Below are 20,788 nucleotides of genomic sequence, written 5' to 3' on the forward strand. Positions count from 1 at the left end.
GCTTTCACAGAGGAAATTTTATTTTCCATGTTATTTCCAAATTTGTCTCCACACTAATTTAAATAATTTGCAGTTGGCAGCTATCTTGAGCTGCAGTTCAGCAGGAAACCAGCACAAATGTCAGATGCTTACCAAGATTTAAAAACAGTTGAGATTTCTTTGTGCATGCAGCTGGTATTGATTCATGTAAATGTCTGTATTATGATAAAAATGCATTACATGATGTATATAGCAATACATCCTTTCTCTTTGGTTATTTTTTACAAAATTTAGTCTCGTGCTGTAGGTAAGAATGCTTTTATTCAATAGAATCCAGCAGAGCTTTTTCTTCCAAAGCCATCTAATCATAGGAAAAGGCATGCAACAGGCTTCTTGTGTTCATTGACTGAGTTATCAGCTTTGGGGGAAATCCCTGCAGGTGAAAATGAATTATTGTTGCACAGTTTTCTTTGAATGGTGTGAATATTACCTATCCTTAATTTTACCAAATACAGAAAAAATAATAAAAAAGAACCACTTTATATGCCAAGGATCAAAATTTTTAGGTGGTTGAGAGCTGCACTGTCACATATTTTTTCTTTCTTACCTATTCATAGCCAGTATGAGGGTTTTTGACATTATTGAAGGATGTCTTGTTTCTGTCCCTTACTCTGCATTCTCTTCAGTGTTTCCCCCTTTCTTGTCACTCCTGTATTCTTACATGACAAAATTCAAAGGAAGACTTCAAAGTTTATTTAGTTGAGTGAAACCACACCTATCTGGTTGTTTCATTATTCTCATAGACTGCTTTTATTGTGCTCTCTTGACTTACATTTGGGGTTGATGTTTTTCTAGTTATTTTCAAGAAAGACACACATGGAATCCACTGACACACTCCTGTGTAAGTGTGGTGTCCCACATGCTGTTGGTTTTCATACGTAAGGTTACTGAAATGCCAGCTCTTTTTCAGAAGTAGGGGACTATGGAACAATGTGAGTAAGCCTTTAAAGGGAACTGAAAGCAGTTCATTTCCATACTGTGACCTTTCATATGTGAATCTTTAAAATATATGAAGCAGGAGAGTAGTGTAATCTTAAATTTAAATTTTCTAGTGTTCTACATTATCACAGAATACATCTGTCTTTGTAGTTGCTGTGTTGAAACTGACAGCTGCATAGCGGAGACATGTTTAAAAATTTCCTATACATATTTGATGTATTTTGAGTTTGCTTCATATGGTATCTAGCAACAATTTCCAAAAGAAGATTGTTGGTTTACCTAGGAAATTTTGGTGACATCAGAGATTGATGTGTGATTCTTGAAGGTTGGGCATGTCAGGTCTTAACTGTGACAAGTTTAATGACCTTTTTAAAATACCCATTGTATACTTACCTTGCTCTTTTGTTACTGAGATGAATCATTTTTTTTTCAGGGAAATATTTTGTGAAGTTATTATATCAGAGAAAATTGAAATTGATTAGTGAATAAAAGGTAGATTTTACTGACCATTAAAAATCTGCCTGTATCAGTTGTGTATTAGTAAGATAGCAGATGGAACAAATTATTGTTTCAATAAACCCTTTTTAACATTGTAAAATGCTAGCTTATGATCAGATGAAATTTGCCTGTGTACTTGTTCTTATTAGTCATCTCTAAGCTTTTGTAAATTTAGGTTTTAAAATTCCTAGTTGCTGTTACAGTACTCTCTATTTTAATTAGAAACTAAGTATTTAAAATACTCTATCCTAAAACAACCACTGTAACTTACCATAGAATCAGGATTTCAGACAGTGATTATTATAGTGCAGTATGTTGTGTTTCTATTATTTATTGTCCAAATGCAGTAGTAGGAAATTTCAGTGAAATATATAATTTACTTCATATTTTTGCTGCCAGCTACACAGAGTTTCTCAAGGTACTGAAACTCATGTTTAGATGAATATTTAGAATACAGATTTAGAATATGGATCCCTGAAGTGGAATATTCACACAGTAAAAAGCACAGAGTGAGGGAATTTATCATTTCTTAATACATCCTTCACGTACAGTTATCAGTATACAACAAAGATTCCTTATTAAATCTCTTAGTAAATGTTGGGTTTTGTTTTTGCTCAGCTATTACAAAATGATGGCAAGTAACCTGTATACAAATTCCATTTGCATTTGATAGAATTTAATATTGTAGTGAGGACTGCTGTTACTTAATTTGATATGATTAGGGTAGACATTGTGTCTGGAGTGAAATGGAGCACAGTTCATTTTTTTAATTCTTGAGTACTTGATTTCTAATGAATATTTGCATCTCTGGAACACAGGCCCGTTTGGCTAAAAGTCAGGCTTCATATGCACAGCGTTCATTACCATTCACTAAATGGAGGAAGTGAAAGTAAAACATGCATATCTAAGAATCTTGCGTCTTTGAAGTAAATAAAAAACTAAAATAAAGGTTCTTCACTGAAAAAAGCCCCAAATTGGTATAATTTCTCTTGTGGTTAGCACAGACAGGAATGACAGTACTTATATGTGTGTGTGTGTGTGTGTGTGTGTGTATAAAAAATTTATATTCATGAATGAGGTGCAACAATTTGACTAAATCTATTTACAGATCCACAGTCCTGGTTTGTTGTATTGAAATGCATAGTGATTGTTTCATGTGAAGTCTGATTTGAAATTTAATTATTTGAGCACTTTAGTGGTGTTCAGGAACTTCAGCTGCCTGACTCCAGGAGGTTTGGAAACATAAAAAATTTTAAGGTGTATTTGCAAACAAAGTATTAGAGATTGTGAGGAGGTTATAAAGGCCTAAAAGGAATTATTCTCTGGTTTGTTAAATTTGTCAGTGTAGAGACATGGGAAGTACAGGAGTCTGACTGTTCAGTTGTCAAAATATGTTTGGTTAATTGGTCTTCTAGTAGGTTGATAGGCCAATGGCAAATGTAGGACGATTTACTAAGAAAATAAAGCAAATTAAAGAAAGAAATTAGGAGGAGGAAAAGAAAAAAGAACCCCATTGCATTTCTTAATTTCTTTTTGGCCCACGCACACTTAAGCCAGGAGTTCTGCCAGGCCTGTGAAAATTTCTGCCAATTTAATTTCTGGGGACATTTTGAGAGATAGAGGAGGGGTTTTGTAATACACATAGAACAAAATAAGTGCATAAGGCAGAAAGAGGGGGTAGGAAGCTATTTTATGCCAATCAGCACTCACAAAGTGTTTTAAGAACATAAACGTTCCTTCTGGTTTTATTTCATATAAGTAATCATAGTGTTGACTTCCTGACGATGAAAAATCCTTTTCCTAGTTCTTGATTTATGTTATTAAAATAAGGGGAATTTTAAGCAACATAGTTGAGAGTGGTGGGGGCTGATGAACACCTGGATAAATGGCAATGTGGTGCTTTTTTTAGGGCTTGTGAGATGTGTGTATACATAAGGTACATTATACACTAGTATTCTGGAAATTTTTTTGGGGTCTTAAAAATGTTAATATCTTTGAAAGTAAAGTCTTTTGGGTTATTTTTAAGATATTAATTATTAGTACCCAATGTACAATTGCTGTGTTTTCTAAGATGATTATAAGTAAATCTTCTGTAATAATAAACAAATATTTCTGGAAGCCCTTCTGTTTTTCTTGATGCTGTAGGAATTGTGGAGCCTTTTACGGTATTCTAGTGCTGCTTTTATTATTTTTCTCTTTTTTTTTAATACTTAGCTCATTTCTTGGCCCAGGTTTGGCTTTGTAAAAAATTAAATGTCATAATCCCCTATGTGCTTCATTTGTGACATTTAAGACTATTTTTTTCTGTGTGGTACAGATGGTAAACAGAGCTGTGGGATTTATTGAAAATAGCTAAAAAGTTAGTGAATTTGGAGATCCACACTGTATTTTTTGTAAGTTATGTTTTAATTTATTTAAGAAGATACTTGCCATGGTGCTGTGGCTTAGTGTAGATGACCTTCACCTTCAAATTCACAGGCTTAGACATGGTGAAGTCCCTCTTCCCAGACATACAGTGTATCAACGTGGATCAAGTGAGCTGGGCTGTTGGAACATCATAGAATAGTTTGGGTTGGAAGGGGCCTTTCAAGGTTATCCAGTCCAGCCCCCACATACTCACCCACAGGTCTGATTTAAGAGGTGGACAATAGAAAAGGTTCATCCAGTGGCTCCAACAGCAGCATCAGGCACTGAACCTGGCAGGTTCAGTCACTTGTGGCCCTTTCTGCTGTGAGTGGAGAGAGTGGGACAGATTGCACAGTGTGATTGACTGCAGGTTAATGTCTCTCAGAGAAGGTTTGTGTGTGGATTTATGGTTTGTGGTGGATTTTTTTATTTTCCCTTTTTTCCATTCAGTTAGAAGAGATTAGAATATGCATTTGCCTGCATAGAGGAATGCCCTTCATAAAGAGTAATTATGGTAGCGTGCACTTGTCCTTTGTATCATACCCACAGCCCAGTATTTGGGGATAGTTTAAATTGAATAGCTCTCTGCTATGTTTCTCATTGTAGTACCCAGATGAAATTTCTTTGGCATGCACAGAGGAAGGGTACACATTAAGAAGATATCCCACACCAAGAAACATGTAATACTCAAGAATAGGTAAAATTGGAGCAAAGTTGCTTTGTTTTGTTACAGTGGTCATTGGTCATGCTATCAGGTCATGTTTGACAGGCCATGCTATCCTAATATGGTAATGTTACCACTTCAATTGCATTTTCTCTTCTCCTCCTTTTTATTCTATTTTCTTCCTTGACTTCTCCTTTTTCCCTTCCCTCCAAAACTTTCATAATGCTCAGAAGTTACTTCCTAACAGCATGGCATTGAAAAAAAATGGAGACAAAAGCAGATGCTGAGAATTAACCTTCAGTTGATAACCATGGCTAACTCCTGAGTTCTCCAAAAATATTCTGTGTTGAAGATAAAAGTACTTCATGTCTGAGGGGAAAAAAGCAACTATAGATTCATCTGATTAGAGATACAAAGATACGAACATGCAAGTCAGCCTTATTTTAACTCTTTTGTTCAGTTTTGCCTAAAAATAGCAAATCTGGGCTGGTATTTTAATAGCTCTTGATTATCTTCACTTGAGGATGCTTCATGCACTGTCAGGTTGACTGCATGAGCAGTGAAACATCTCATTTGATCTTTCCAGATCCTGTCAATGAAGCCAGGAAGAAAATCTTAGGATAGCAAGCACTGTTGATTTTTGCTAGGCTGGAATAAATTTTTAGTAAGATGTTTCAGTCTCAAAGGACTCAGGTCATGCACTTCCTCAAGTACTCTGCAAGCTGTCATAGAAGGCTTGCAGAGGCTGCAAAGCACTGGATCTTTTATACTGAATCACAGGAAGTTGTAAGCTCCCTGCATGAAGTACCTCTCAAGGTAAAAAAGGAAAATTAGGACTGGGAATGCAGCTGAGTTATTTTCTGAAGTCAGTAAAAGATTTACATTTTACTGTGGTGTCCTGTATGTCATCTCAGGAGTGGCAGAACTCTGCCTTGATCTTTCTTTCAAGTAGCAACTTCAGTTTCATTTTCTGTTCCCTATCTTAGAAAGAGGAACAAATTATGCACCAATTTTCCTAAACAGCTGTAAAAGGCAAGTAAATGCTAAATTATTTATTTTTAATAGAATCAGATTGCTTGATCTCCTTACATAGGAGAGCTCTGGAGTTTTCTGTCTGTCTGTTCCCTTTTCATTGGATAGCCTACCTAAAAGTTGTGTTCTCGCAATTATAGGGAAACCCTTACTTTCAGTGAAGAAAAATCTCAGTTGATAAAAGCTCTGTGTGAAATTACTAGCTACAGGATTTTCAAAAGTTAGTTCCATTCAGGAACATCTCGGTTTAGAAAATGGAGCAGCCTTTCTTTGTAGGTGTCAGGTCCTGCTGGGCTGCTCTGAAAGACTCCTGGGCACTAGGATTTTCATGCAGTGTATTGATAAATAATTATCATGCTTTTTCGTTATGCAACTTGTGAATTATTGATTTAAGTCTTTAAGAAATCTCTAAAGATTTTTTCATTTATATCAGAATTTTGTAGGTGAGAAAGTAAAAATCTTCAAATGGAAAAAGTTTAAATTTTTTTTTTTCTTTCTTAAAGTTCTTAACTGTTTGGGCATAAATCAGTAAAAATGTTTGGAAAAAAGATTCTGATCTTAAATCCTCTTAAGTAATTTTTGCCAAGGTAATTAGAAGTAAATGGTCCTAAATATTACTGGCTTTCTGTAGTCATTTCTGGATCCTGAATGACATGCCATTGGTCTGTATGTGATTCAGGCACTTAAAGCTTATATTTTGCAGTCATCTGTTTTACATGTCATAAACTGTATAAACCAAAGCTGATTCAGGAATTCAGTTTGTAAAGTTAATTTTGAATTTTTTAGATTTTGAGTGTGCACTTTTTAATGGCATTTTCTACTCTACTGCCTCAGTCTGTCAGTCCACCACTGGAACAGCTGATGCTGTGTTAGAAGAAGTTGTAAATGTGGGGGTTTTTTTTTGAGAAATGTTTCTTCTTGTATGCTATCTTTTTGTTTCAGAGTTTTCTGGAGTGTTTTCAAACTCCTTCACTAAGGTTGCCGCCCACAACATGCTTTGAAATGCCCTGAACACTCATTCTGCAGTACAGAGATCCTGTTGTAATACAGAGCAATGTATGATCCTTATCTTATGGAAGCTGTAGTTATTAAATTCTGATTAGTTTTCCTTTCTGTTGTGTAAATCAGATTTTGCTGTTGTATTAGAGCCTCATCTGATTTGCCAGAGACACTTCTTATTCTCAGATTTGAAGAAAATTAGTAGTTACAAGATGAATTCTTTGGCATTCTTTTGGAGCCCATCAAACAGGCCATTTATTGAGCCACCAAACTGTATTTGTTCTGTGTCACTTAAACCTTTAAAGGTTAAGATTTTCTGGTTAGGATCTTGAAAGGTACTGCTGTTTAGTGTGTAGGTGCCACATCATGAGCTCATACTGAGCTGTCTTTGCTGCCTTTAGCCATGACCGAGTTTTTAAAAGCTTTATTTCCAAGGGGACTCTTCACACCAGGCTTTGTAGTCTTTGAGTAACTGTCTTCCATTTTGTCTGCATACTGAAGACTGTTTTAAGTACTGGAAGCTTTGCTGTGCTGTGATATTCATCTGTGAACTCTGAAAAGAAGAATTGTGTTTAATATTCCTACTGCACTTCAGAATTTACTGTTTGAAGTAACATTTAGAGGGTTTCTCTTAGGGTCCTATGCTCTTACATGTGAAAAAAAAGCTTAATGGATGCTTTCCTGTTTCTGAAGTCTGCCCATTTCCAAGGTTTGCATTTTTAAGAATGCAGTAACTTCTGATGATTTATTACCTTCAAGCATTCCCTTATCCTGTGTGTGCTTATCTGTATGTATAAATCCCCCTAAATCAGTGGCTGGCATCCCCTTTCTTACTCTTACTGGAGGTATTTTTAGCTACATTTCTAAACTGTCTTCTTGATGCTTATCATGCACATGGAGGTTGTATTCTGTGTTTTCAATGACTTTCAGTATTTTCTTTTTCAAGACAAAGGTCTGAATCAAAGTGAAACTTACTTAGATAGTCCCTTTAGAAACCTTAGGTTTTAGTGATAGAATACATAGGACACTTGTGTCATTCTCACTGTCTCTGGACACTGCTGTAAGGATGGCTTATTTAATTGAAAGCTCTGTTTCCTTTCAGAGAGACTTAATGACTTTTTCACTGTCTTCCAGGTTCTCATATTAACTAATATCATGCTGGGTATTTATCTCTTTGGATCCTAATTATTTTCTGTTATCCTCAACATGGAATGGAATTCAATTAAATGATCATTTTGGAACGCAGAAAGACAATTACATTTGAAGTAATTAATTTGGATCATGTTGGAGACACCAGCCATCCTTAAAACAAAAAACAAATAGAAATGAACACTCTTGGAGGAAGTCTTTGACACATATGAAACTATGCTCTTCATTCAATGTATTGCCCCATTTCCGTAAGTTACAAAGTTGTACGTGTTGTAGTATATGTGACACACACTGGTCGCAGAGTTTCACCAGTCCCAACATTCTTATTCCCAGAACATGTTCTGTGAGAGCAGATTAGCTAAGAACGCTACATCTCCATCCTCTTCCCTTCCCCAGAAAAACCAGTCTCATCTTCCTTGGAGAAGTGAAACCTACCAGAAAAAAATGCTTTTTTAAAATAAAATACACATTTTCCTCTACTGTATATATATTTTAATGAAGAGTAACATCAGTTTTCAGGGTAAGTGCTCAAGTCACAATTGAAAATGAGACTAAATAGTGTTGTGGAAGTGCTGGTGCACTGTGTGCAGTCATTGTTTGAATGCTCCCAGGTTTTTTAGTGGTTGAATTTCAGCCCTTCAGGTCTAGTTGTAGGAGAGCACTTCATCTTACATTTTGATGTGCTTGGTTTTGCATCAAGCTATGCGTAGTAGAGAATTAATTGCTTTAGAATTTTTTTTTTGCACGTTCTGCTTCTTTCTTTTTGTTTCAGCAGAACTGTAAGGTGTATTACAGTCTGAAATGTACAATTCTGTGTTCTGAGGCAGCATTTTGTACATTCGTGGACATGCTGTGCTGCTCTTTGGACTGTACTGAGCTTTGTTCCTCTGTCATGTTTTCCAAACTTCTGCTCTCTTTTGGAAATTACCTTTTCCTGATTGCATTTATTTAATATGGACAAAAGGATTCCAACTTGCTTGATGTAGGTAGTCAGTGAAAGTTTTAAATGCAGCCTAAAAACAAAGTGGCACTGTTGAGAAGTTAAAACTTTGCCTGATAAATACAGTTTTCAGTGCAGTGAGAGAGACCTGTGGAAAAGTATTAGGCTGACCATCTTTGCCTTACTTTTTTTCTTCTTAGTTAGCATTTCTTTATTTTCAAAATGGTTGTGTTATGCTGTGATTTGCAAGGCAGTAAATTTTCCATGTAAATAGAAGTTGAGCTGAAGATTAGAAATGGAAGTAACCCTGCATTTAAGAGTGATAGCAGACTTCATTGTTTGAGAATTCCCTTTTTTATTGAAAAAGGTTAAGTTCTGCCTCTTGAGAGTGGACTGCTTTTTTGAAGAAACTTAAAAACTGAGTGGAAAAGTAAAGGAAACAAACCACTAATTAAAGGCTTTTAGTTTGATCTTTAGGACTTTAGGGGAGAAGAGGAGGGTTGTCATTCAGTGGTATTGATGAGGAGGCAGTATGTGTAAGAAGTTTAGTACCTGACATAAAATTTCACTCCATGACTGTAGAGAAGGCTCATTTGATCTAACAAAATCATGAGCTTGTGGAATAGTTGTAAGCAGGATGAGTTAGGTCTCATGGATTTTCTTTATTTGGTCGTCTTAGTTATATCTACTGATTCTATAAAATGTAAGTTCCTTAAAGCAAAGGGAGATCTTTAATTTCACTTACTGTAGCAGCTACAGGACATTGGGTGTTTCATGATTCATGAGAAAATAGTTTTGTAATGATATAACAGAAACCAAATTGTGTAGTATATCTGATCTTTTTTTGCACATCAGTGCTCCTACCATAAAGTACTTAGGTTTTATTGCCTCAGTTTTTTCTGGCAAGTTACAAGGTCACCTGTGAACCACTTAATCTATGACTAGGTATGAGTGTGTTTTGTTTAAAATAAGCCTTGAGGTTTTCCTTTCTTAAAATAATGCCTGTTCCTTATATCTTCTGAAACATGAACTGTATAAACTGGAGTCTCATAGATGGTGTAAGCTCTTGTCATTTGGGGTTTGGTGCTAAGGAAAATTACTCCTGCTGATAGATTGCATGTTCTTTTTTTTTCATACTTCCACAAGCAAGAGAGAAATATGTCTGGGAAGCTCTAAATTCTTTTGCACTTTAGTATTCCTTTTTTGTCAAAAATATGTAAGTGGGGTTTTTTCCCCACTTACTGTAGTTTAACCCCAGCTGACAACCAAGTACCAACCAGCCACTCTCTCACTTCCCACTCCTTGGTCCTCACAGTGGGATGAGAATATGAAAAAGGTAAAACCTTTGGGTTGAGATAAGAACTGTTTAACAATTGAAAAAAAGTAAAATGTAATAATAATAATGTGAAAAAGGAATAAAACCCAAGAGAAACAAGTGATGTGCAATACTGTTGCATAGCGCCCACTAACCAATGCCCAGCCCTGTGATCAGCCGCTCCCAGTCAGCTCCCATCATTTTATCTATGGGGCATGGCACTCCATGGTATGGAATATCCCTTTGGCCAGTTTGGGTCAGCGGGCCATGGTCCCTCCCAGCTTCTTGTGCCCCTGCTCACTGGCAGAGCATGAGACACTGAAAAGTCCTGAATTAACTGTCAGCACTGCTCATCAACTCAAACATCAGTGTGTTATCAACCTTCAAATCAAAATACATCACTGTAACAGCTGCTCAGAAAAAAAAATTTGCTCCATCCCAGCAGAAACCAGGACACCACTGTTAGTAACTATTCTACAGATTCATAAAACATTTTTTACTCTAATCTGAAGTGAATTAAGTGAGTCATTAAACTCACAGTTTATGTTTAAACTAGAATAGGGCTGGACTGTCATCTCAGAGAACTGTCTCCATTGCTATAGTTGCACGTTTCCGCTGTATCCCTTGTTTTTTTAACTTCAGCAGTCAGGCAATCACATGCTAGCTTTGTCCACTGTGTTGCTGAAAACTGGCTCCCTACCATTTCTTGGCACTGACTTGATGACAAAGAGAAGCCACCATTGCCAGGGACTGAGAGTGCCAAAATGTCCATTTTGGTGACAGCGCAGTCATAAACTGAAGTAATAAAAATACTATTTTGCCCCTTTTGTCATAGGTGTGCATGTACAAAACCAATGTATGCAGAGATAAGCATCCAAGTCACATTTGGCTTATATATGGTTAAATGTTTTGCACATTCTCTTAACACAGGTACTTCTTTCCATTTTTACAGTCCACTGGAAATGTGAACTGTGCCCTTGTTCTGGCAGCAGTCATTACTTGATCTGTCTTCCTGTTCAAAATTCAGTCTGTGATCTGACTTGTTTCTGCTGATAGCTGCCTCACATTAGCTAGATGCCTGAGTGATAACTTGAGTAATGTGTCTCCGGCTTGTGGCAGGATGAAAACAAAACAGTTTATACACCTCACTTGAAAGATAAATCTGACAGGATATTGAAGAATAACAAGTAATTTTTGCAGAGACATAAGAGATGTCCTTTGAAGAATGTTTTTTTTTAGCTTTTCATTTCAAATGCCATGTGAAATGTACTGTGATAACTTAAATTCCCCTATTCACTTTTTCATAAAGCATGCTCTGTTTCAGCATAGTCTAAGACCAAACTCCTCCTCAATCTACAGATATTTTTATCAACTTGGTGAGAGTGAGAACAAGATTAATAAATACCACTGATGAATAGTTTGGTGCTTGTCACTCAGGACAATGCTACCTTTATCATTTTTCTTCTGTAGGAAATCAAAGGCAAATATAGGAGTTACAAAACAAACACTCTCAAATGAATATTTACAGTGTAAGCTAAATGACAATGAAGGAGAATACTTATATGTAAATCTCTCAGAACCTTGAGTAAATATACTCCTTTTTCTCTTAAAAATCTGAAATTGTGTTGATAATCCAAATGGAAGGTCTCCTGGGGTGGAGTGGAAAAACTCTGTAAGTCACTATATGGAAATGCTGGAAAAATTACTGGATTGTAAAAAGTAATTTGCTAAGCTCAAGCTCCTTAGTTATCAGCCTCCTTTGTAGCAAACAGACTGGAAGAATTAATAAAGGGAGTTCTGCCATAATTGTTTTACAGTAAAAGGCTCTGTTGAGGGGCATATGAAGTTACATAACCTAGTTTGACTGTGTCTGAATGTACAATGATCATGATGGCCTTCAAGTCTTTGGTAGTGATAAGGATGGCTGGGATGGGTAGGTCTTTCTTGTGTTGGGAGTGGCATGCCCAGAGTTGAATTTGTTTTAAAATGTTATTCTGTTTGTAGCCTACAGTTTGCAGTGGCTGACTGCAAGCTGGTACCATTGCCTTTAGCCGAGGACATTTCTGATCATATTCTAGAGTCACTGTGGAATTCTTTCCTTGTTAGTCGTAATGTCCACACCTCCACATACACTCACACACACTGGAAAGTTTTCAGAATGCTATCTTAAAACTTTTCATTTGTCTCTTTAATCAAGCTTAAAAATGGCTTAATAAGGACAATACTGTTTGTATAGCAAACCCAGAGCAGGATTGGCAACAGCCCATCAAATAAGTGGATTGTAATATAAGAGCCTTTTTAATGTTTTCATTACAATTAGATATTAAAATGTAATATCCTTTGATGTATGCAAACTTTCGTTAGGGGAAGGCTAATTAAAAACAGTACCATGCATATTATTGATTATTGGTGACAGAAGACAGTCATCATAGTGTCAGTCAGTCTGAATTTACTAAATTGGAAACCCTACCAGGAAGAATTAGATAGTGTCATGGAGAAATCCATATCAGTCTTTACTTCCAGGATTGAAAAGGATTTTAATGATCATAGCATTGCATTGAAATAAGCCTTTTGTTGACTTGGTAATCTGCCTGATTTGTAACATTTTATTTTCTTGGGTTTTTTCTACTTAGCTTTTGCAGCGTGATTGTTTTAATGGTTGGAAACATTACTGCAAAGACTGATTTGTTACTCCTGTTAGTATTTCCCATGTTACAATCTCTGCTTGCCTTTTTTTTTTTTTTTTTAATACCTTACCTAAAGGTTCATCCTGTTTTTAAAATCTGGACAACAGGAACTTTAATACTTCCTTGAAATTACATATTTTGTTAATATTCACATTCTTTTTCATCACACCAAAATATTTGAAGAGCAAAACAATAATTGTGTGCATTGTGTAAATACAGAAGGTTGTTAATGAAAATGGTGTGGTTTCCAGTTTGATGCAGTTTATTTTTTGTGTTATGCTGCAGGTCTATCAAATGGTTTTGGAGATGAAAGTAAGGAGAGAGCATTAGATGATACTCCAGGAAGAAAAGTTGAACCTCGTCGCCGCTGTGCATCAGAATCTAGTATTTCATCTAGTAACAGTCTCTTGTGTAACTCAAGGTAAAACTGTAAATATGAAATACAGATTTGAGACTGAATATATCAGTTTTCTATAGTGCTTGTGACCCACGTTGGAGGATTGCATAAATTATGGAAAAAAGAGTGTATTTCAGTTTTCTCAGTTATGTCAGATCCAAGTCACCTTTCCAGGATTGCTGGGATTCTTCTGTTGAATTCAGGTTATTGCATATCCAGGCAGTTAGATTTTTAAACTGACTGTGCTTCTATTGCTCTGTAAAGATACAGGTATGTTTTTACATACAGTATCTTGGCTTAATTACCTTCCTAATCTGGAACACTAAAAATATGTTTGTTTATTTTTGTGAAGGCAAGAGAGAAGCAACTTACAAAGCAGAGTCTTTTACACAAAAAAGGTAGTTTGATAGCCTTGGAACTGTAGGTTGTCAGTGTGTGGGTTGCTGGGTAGGTACTGCAGTGTTGATAGTAACTCTGTACCAGCTATTGACTTCTCCATGGAGTCTGCTGTTAAAGGCAGGACTGTCAGAATGGACACTTCTGCCACCATTGATGTCTCCATCACCAGTGGTGTATCTTCTGAAAGAACACTGATTTCTGGGTGACAGGTAGCTGTCTCCAGTCCTGGGCTATGAGGATGGGACATACAGGACAGTATAGGGTAAATCTGTCACACAGAAAAAGAGGACTTTATTCATGTGTTCAGGTTAAGGGAAAGGTGTTAATGCAGTCATGTCAAACAGGCTTTCAGAGACAAAGATAATTTACTATTGCATCTATTTTAAATGTGATATTCTAGATCAAATTGTCAGTATAATTGTTGTTCACATTCTATGATTTCTTGAAGAAAACTCAAGTGTGTAGAAAGCAAATTTCCCATTTTGAGAAGAGATATTTCACAATTGAAAGACTGAAATTTTTAGTGAAAAATTAAAGAGACAATAGTTGTGTTTTCTGTGTAGTAGACCCATTGGAGCAGTGGACCTGTCTTTTGCTGATAACCAGGCAATTCTGTGTTTGAAAATAATCAGAACTTTGGCTTTTATGTTGTTTGTATTTTTTACTCAAAATATTTTTAGAGCTTGCTCCATTGATTTTACCCTGTACTGATGAAATTTAAATTCTCGTTCAAAACTTTGATTTATAGTGAACAATGTTAATTATCGAGTAGTGATTTTAATATGAATACTTTTGTAGTTTTAGTCTCCCGAAGTGTGGTAAAGGTAAACCTGCCCTGATACGGAGACACACACTGGAAGATCGAAGTGAACTGATTTCATGCATTGAAAATGGAAACTATGCCAAAGCAGCAAGAATTGCAGCTGGTAACTATAAATAATTGAATTCTTAATAGTAGTGTATAATATTTTCCCATTTATTAGACAGATTTTAACATTCTTATTTTTACTGCTTAAATACATTAAGCTGTCTCAAAGTGTTGTTGATATCCTTCCAGAAACTACTGAATTCTGCTTTTGACTCCTGGAAGTCTTTTTAAAGAATAGCATCTGACTCTGATTTTTGATTAATTTTCTCTTCTTGCTTGAGGAAATAAAGATGTTTTGAAATAAAAAGAGAAGATGAGTTTTCTTTTGCAGATCTTGTAAAAGAAAATTAGTAATCCTATGTGCTAGATTAGTAACCCCTTACTGCCATGTGGAATAAACTCTGACTAGGAAAAATTCTGAGACTCCTACTTGTATGTACACCTGAGAAGTCTCTGAGTCTGGCTGCATGCATTCTGTCAGCTCATGTATGATTTTCTATTCAGCATTAAAATACCATTTTCTTTGCAGCTGAGAATAGTGTAGATATCTTTCTTGTTAGGTGTCCTGAAGAAGAGAACTTGAACTGTTTTTATATACCAGATACAGTTCTACATACATATTTTTTGAAACAGTCTGTAAATAAAGATGAATTAGTTGAAACCCTCATGGCTCTTTCTAACTGACATGTGAATACTTTACAAACTGTTACTAACAGAGCAGAGAAACAACTTACTGTGCAGAATGACTGTACTAATTTTTTTTTTTAATGTGATCACTTTAAATACTTTTTTCTTGCTATTTCTACTTTTAAAAGATCTTAAACCACTTTCATGGTTTAAGATCAACAACAAACCCTGGAATGCTTTTGTAATGTCAAGACAGAACATGTATGAGCATGCCACCTTTCATTATAAATGAGCGATGCCCATTTGAAATGCACTTTATCTCAGCAGTATTGCCTGACTGCTGAAAGAAAGTGCAGCTGCAGCCCCTGAACTGTATCTTGGTACCAGGTTTCCCCATATAAGAAGTGCTGCCTGACCTTTACAGCATATGAACTTGGATCACTTTTCCCCCTTTGATCACCACCCCCAGTGGTGATCATCTTGAAGTTAACTCACTCTTCTGATCAGTCTCTGGACTGTATCTTGGGGACCAGTTGTGGTTTTGGTTGACTGAAAGGCTTATGCCTGTCTTAGGCTTCAATCCATTGCTGAGCAGCAGAGAAGAAAATTGGATTCTCTAGAAGTGCACAGTAACTTACACTCAGTTGTTCATCTCATTTTTGAGAAGAAGTAAAACACTAGTGCTGCTGCCTGGAAACCTGTTGACATTTGTGAACTTGACTGCAGGAAAGGACAGGGCAGAGAGACCAAGAAAACTTGTTAAAAATAAATGGAAATCAAAATGCAGGTCAGAATTTAGTCATAAGAATAGAAAGGTGTACCGGTATTGCTAAGTTATGAGGTGCTAATCTCAGTGTGGGTATCCAGGTATCCAACACTTGTAAATATATACTGTGCAAATTGCATCTTGAAAATCATCACTTCTGTGACAGGATTGTCATCACAGTAAAAGAAACTGTTATTTGAAGTGCCATAATTTTATGTTTTCTTTGGAGCTTTTTCAAAGGGAAGGAATTATTGGAATTTGGCAAACGCTTCCTAAGAACTAAGATGTTTTAGATATGCCGTTTCTAGAAGTGTCTAAACTCTTGTTCTTTATCTGTAAGCTTGGAAAAAAAGTATTAATACCATGTAAAGAGCTCTTATGAATGCTACCTTGTTTTTATTGGTATGTGTGTGAAAGTTGGTATTAGTATTAGATTCTAAGGATCATGAGCTATTGATTAGGAAACCAAGAACTGCAGATTTGTCTGAGGTTTCATTCTGAAACATTTTAATTTTATGTTTCTTTGTTCTTAGAAGTTGGGCATAGCAGTATGTGGATTTCAACTGATGCTGCAACATCTGTTCTTGAGCCTCTAAAAGTAGTATGGGCCAAATGCAGTGGATATCCCTCCTACCCAGCTCTGGTAAGTGCCCACCTTCCCAGAAGTACAGTGGTGACTGTTTCTGGTCTGAAAACACCATGCACAGACTTAAGGTAATTGGTAAATTCCCATTCAGGTTGGAGAAAGGTGGCTTGTTGTGCCCTCTTTACTATGCACTGAGTTTGTAAAGCTACTGGAGTACCAGATTTTAAGTCAATAATTTCTGCTACCCTGCCAGCCCTTGGAGATGTGCAGTTCTCCTGTGGGTGGGAGGGGAGTCAGAAGAGTGCAAGTGAGAAAACTCTTGGGTTGGGATAAAGACAGTTTAATAGGGAAAGCAAAAGCCATCCACACAAGCAAAGCAAATTCATTCACCATTTCCTATGGGCAGCAGGTGTTCAGTCATCCCCAGGAACACAGAGCTCCTTTACATGTGGCTTGGGGACACGAACACCATCACACTGAATGTCCCTACCTTCCTCCTTCTTTCCCCAGCTCTATATACTGAGCATGATGCCATGTGGGATGGACCATCCCTAAGGTCAGTTGGGGTCAGCTGCCCCAGCCGTGTCCCCTCCCAACTCCTTGTGCACCCCCAGCCTCCTCACTGGTGGGGCAGGGTGAGAAGGGGAAGAGGCCTTGTCTGTGTAAGCACAGCTCAGCATTAACAAAAACATCTTTATGTTGTCAATGCAGTTTTCAACCCAAATCCAAAACACAGCCCCATACCACCTACTGTGAAGAAAATTGTCTCTATCCCTGCTAAAACCAGCATACTTGTCTCAGTAGTCTTTGTTTCTGTGTTATATATTATTTCTGCTGCAAAATGAGTATAAAAATACCCTTGATGCTGCAGCTCATTAAAGAAACAAAAAACTCAATAGCTGGAATAAACTGACTGATTGCAGCCAATTGTGAATGATGTACTGGATACTTAAAGCTGTTTTTAAGCAGAGGAGATGCATATATGTGTGTGTTAATAAAAGAGAAACAGACATAGTTCTGCTTAAATCAAAGCTTGCAGAGAAAATATTGATGAGTTGTTTGGCTTTAGGCTTTTGGGGTTATATGAACAGTTCATACACTGGCTTGATTTATATACGAGTCTGGACAATCACGATTTTAATATGTGTGTTCAAAAGACAATGTGAAATGTAATCATACAGAGTCAGTTGAAAACCTCTGGAGGTGGAATCAGAGCACTTGAGTTTAAGTACCCTCAGTGAATGACTCAAAGACACCTGGGTCAGATACTGAAAATTTGATGAGTGTCTCTTGAAAGATGTTAGCGCTAGATTTAAACTGATGAATACCAAAGGGTCTTCCTTTTCTTCTCCTTTATGTCAGCATTGGTGTGTCTGAGAGTGGGATAAGTTAATTTGAGGAGTTAAACCTCTGTCAAGAGAGGAAAATTCTTCTGATTTTTATGAGCTCCCCACAGTATTAGCTTGCTATTAATTTATTTCCCAAAGTTAGTTTACTATGGATTAAGATTGGTGCCAGTATGGATAGTGGAAAAGCAACAGGAGTTCATAGAGTAGGAGATGGGTGGAACAGGCATGGAGTAAAAACCATTCTTTGGGTGGAAGCTAAGCACTTCATAATGCTGTGAGCTGCCTGCAAAGGATTTTTCCATCAGGATGGTTTGTTTAACATGAGCAAACATGTCTCTCCCTCAATTTTGTTTAGAAAGACTTTGTGACTGTAACTGCATGTTTTGGCTAAGACTGAGTCATTAAATTGGATATGCAAGATATTTGAAAGTTGCCCTTTTTTGGTTTTGTTTTTAAATTTTTGCTCCAGAGTTTGAGTATGGAGCATGTATTTTACTGAAATACTTATACCTTAACATAGGTTAGTTCTTTAAGGTATATTAATTTCAAACCCTAAAATTTGAGGCAAGTTACAGCTTCTAGAAATCATGGTTTGACATTTTCATTCTAAACCTGCTTGTCAGTCTCAAAGTTGTACTAAGTGGAATTCAAATGGGACTTTTAAGAAGAACTAATATGAGTGAAAAATGCTTTTTTTTGGCATTTTCAGTCAAGTCTGCCACTAGGTCTCCTCTGTGCCTGTTCAGCTTATGTCAAAAAGTGTGTGTAACACAAAGTCAATTTATATCCAGTGGCTGTTTAGTTTATTATTTATTTCTTATTAACTTCATTTGTAATACCTTCTTAAAATGAATTACATAATTTTAAAAATGAGGAACTGTCCTTTCTTCTCCCTTGCAGATTATTGACCCTAAGATGCCTCGTGTTGCTGGCCATCACAATGGTGTTACTATACCAGTGCCACCTCTAGATGTACTGAAAATTGGAGAACAAATGCAGACCAAATCAGATGAGAAACTATTCTTAGTACTATTTTTTGACAACAAAAGAAGTTGGTATGTTATTGAAATGTATTGTTTGATGCAGTGACTTAAAATTTAAGAACCTGTGTCTTTGGTCTAGAAGAAAATTGAAACATTATATTTCCATGGATATAATTTCAATGGAAGTATAAACTGTAATGTTAAAATTTCATATTTGAGTCTGTTTTTGGACCAAGGTATATATCATCACTGAAGATACCTTGTTATCGTCAGTTTGGAAAAAAATATTTTAAGTCATTTATAGTCTTTTTTATTTACAAGTGACTTTCATTTATTGACCTGGTGAAATTGCTTCATTGCTTCATAAGTTTTTAAAAAGTAATAGTCTAACATTTATCTCTTTTATCCTTCATCATTGCTTTCTGAATTACAACACTTCTTCTCTCAATCTTCCCAAGTGCATTTTCTTTGAATTTTTAACCTCTCTTTAACTCAATGCTTTATTAACACTTTCTTTCACTTAGCCTTTTCTATTTTTTTTTTCATTAAGTCTTCCTTATTTCCATTTATTTTGGCATCAGCAATATGCTATGTAGAGCCTGAAGGGGGATAGTTCACACAACAAAACATTCTCTTTCCTTCCCCCATGGTCTTCAGTTTTAGGGCTGATGGGATTTTTCTGGGGAGGTAGGAGGAGACACCCAAGGTTTTTTGGTCTTCTTTTGGTTGTTAGGATTGTTTATGGTTTTGGTGAGTTTTTCCTAGACATGGAAGCTTCTCATCTACCTTTCATCAAACTATCTATTTCTTTTCTATGTTCTCTGTTGTCCCTCTCCTCTCCTAGTTTCCATACAGGTCAAGCTAACTGTAAATCTGTCCATGTCTTGTTTTTCTCTTGAATTTGCTTACTTTTAGCTATCAGTTTCCTCTTTAGATGATTATATGTGGCATTGAGCGATGCTGTGCCAGTATGCTATCACTTAAATAAGTTTCTGCTTAAAATTTATAACTGATGTTTATTCTTTTGCCCCTTAGATTTTTTGGCATAATTTTTCTGGTTTTCGGTTATTTTCTTAATTAATTGGTACTTCATCATAATTATCTTTGTTCAGTTGTTCAGGATTCCATAAGATCCTGCATTCTTCTGCCTTTGTTCGCAGAGAACATCTGCATTTAAACATATTCAGGCTTGTTTCTCATTTTTTTTCTCTTACTGGTGTTGCCAATGTAACGCATGTTTCCCCTGGTCAGTTTCTTAATAATTGCTCTGATTGCTTCTTGATCTGGGGAGTCCTCTGCAGCTTGAACTTTTCTGATTAGGCTCTATGTGCAGGTGGTCCTAAATCATGTAAATATTGTGCAAAGTTGTCTCTAATGGGTACTCTGCATAGATGGACAGGAAAAGACTCAATACTTCTTCCAGCCCCTTTCCTCCCCTCCACCCTGACGCCACCAACTTGTTTTGGTAGTGATTCTTCTTTTGTGATTATTTTAGCATTCATAATTCTATCTGTGTTGTGTCTCTTGTAGTCTTGAACTCCTGTTTGTGATTTTCATTCATTTGCAGGGTATCTGTCACCTTCATTCTGTGATACCACTGTCTATCCTCTATGGATTTTCATATTTGTTTCTTCTTCTTCCCTGCTTATATCTGGAGGACTTGCAAAGCTTTCTTTTAAAAATACCTTCTTAAAACTTCCTCTGATCTGTATTAAAACTGATAATGGTTAGACTGATGCTTTTCATGCTGTTATCATACTGTCTGTGTCCTTGTACTGACTCTTCTCATTTTATTTCTCTGTGTGTGCTCAATACAATAGGGATCTAGTTTAGAGTCCTTTAAGAAAATGAAAATATTTCAAGAGCCAATTTTATTTATGTAAAAAAAATGTTTGAAGATTTGACTGTCTGATCTCCTGTTGGTTTGGCTTCAAATGGTTTCCCTCCCAGACTAATGTTTTTATACAAAAGGAGGGCTTCTGCTTTTTGCAGGATTGGGATTGCAGACTACAGTAGCCTATCGTAAATATATTCATTAATTGACCTAATTTTTGTTTTCCTCAATGTCTTTAGGTTTGGAAAACAGGATTACAATCAACCTTTATAAAAATGATGTAAATTTAATTTATACTTTTAAAGTATGAA

General features: G+C 36.2%; 1 protein-coding gene across 4 annotated transcripts in view; it reads left to right on the forward strand.

Moving 5' to 3' along the window:
• BRD1 (bromodomain containing 1) overlaps positions 1-20,788 on the forward strand; it is a 59,774-nt gene that overhangs the window by 34,676 nt on the left and 4,310 nt on the right. For 3 of the 4 annotated variants that reach the window (XM_063155438.1, XM_063155440.1, XM_063155441.1), the window contains 4 exons: positions 12,954-13,089; positions 14,263-14,390; positions 16,259-16,368; positions 18,561-18,715. In XM_063155438.1, coding sequence (XP_063011508.1) covers positions 12,954-13,089; positions 14,263-14,390; positions 16,259-16,368; positions 18,561-18,715 — 529 coding nt within the window. Of the gene's footprint in view, positions 1-7,711; positions 7,892-12,953; positions 13,090-14,262; positions 14,391-16,258; positions 16,369-18,560; positions 18,716-20,788 lie in introns of those variants that run through there. The other variant, XM_063155442.1, reaches the window with a different exon arrangement.

The sequence above is a fragment of the Melospiza melodia genome, chromosome 4 (genome assembly GCF_035770615.1).
Source record: "Melospiza melodia melodia isolate bMelMel2 chromosome 4, bMelMel2.pri, whole genome shotgun sequence".
Classification (NCBI taxonomy): domain Eukaryota; kingdom Metazoa; phylum Chordata; class Aves; order Passeriformes; family Passerellidae; genus Melospiza; species Melospiza melodia.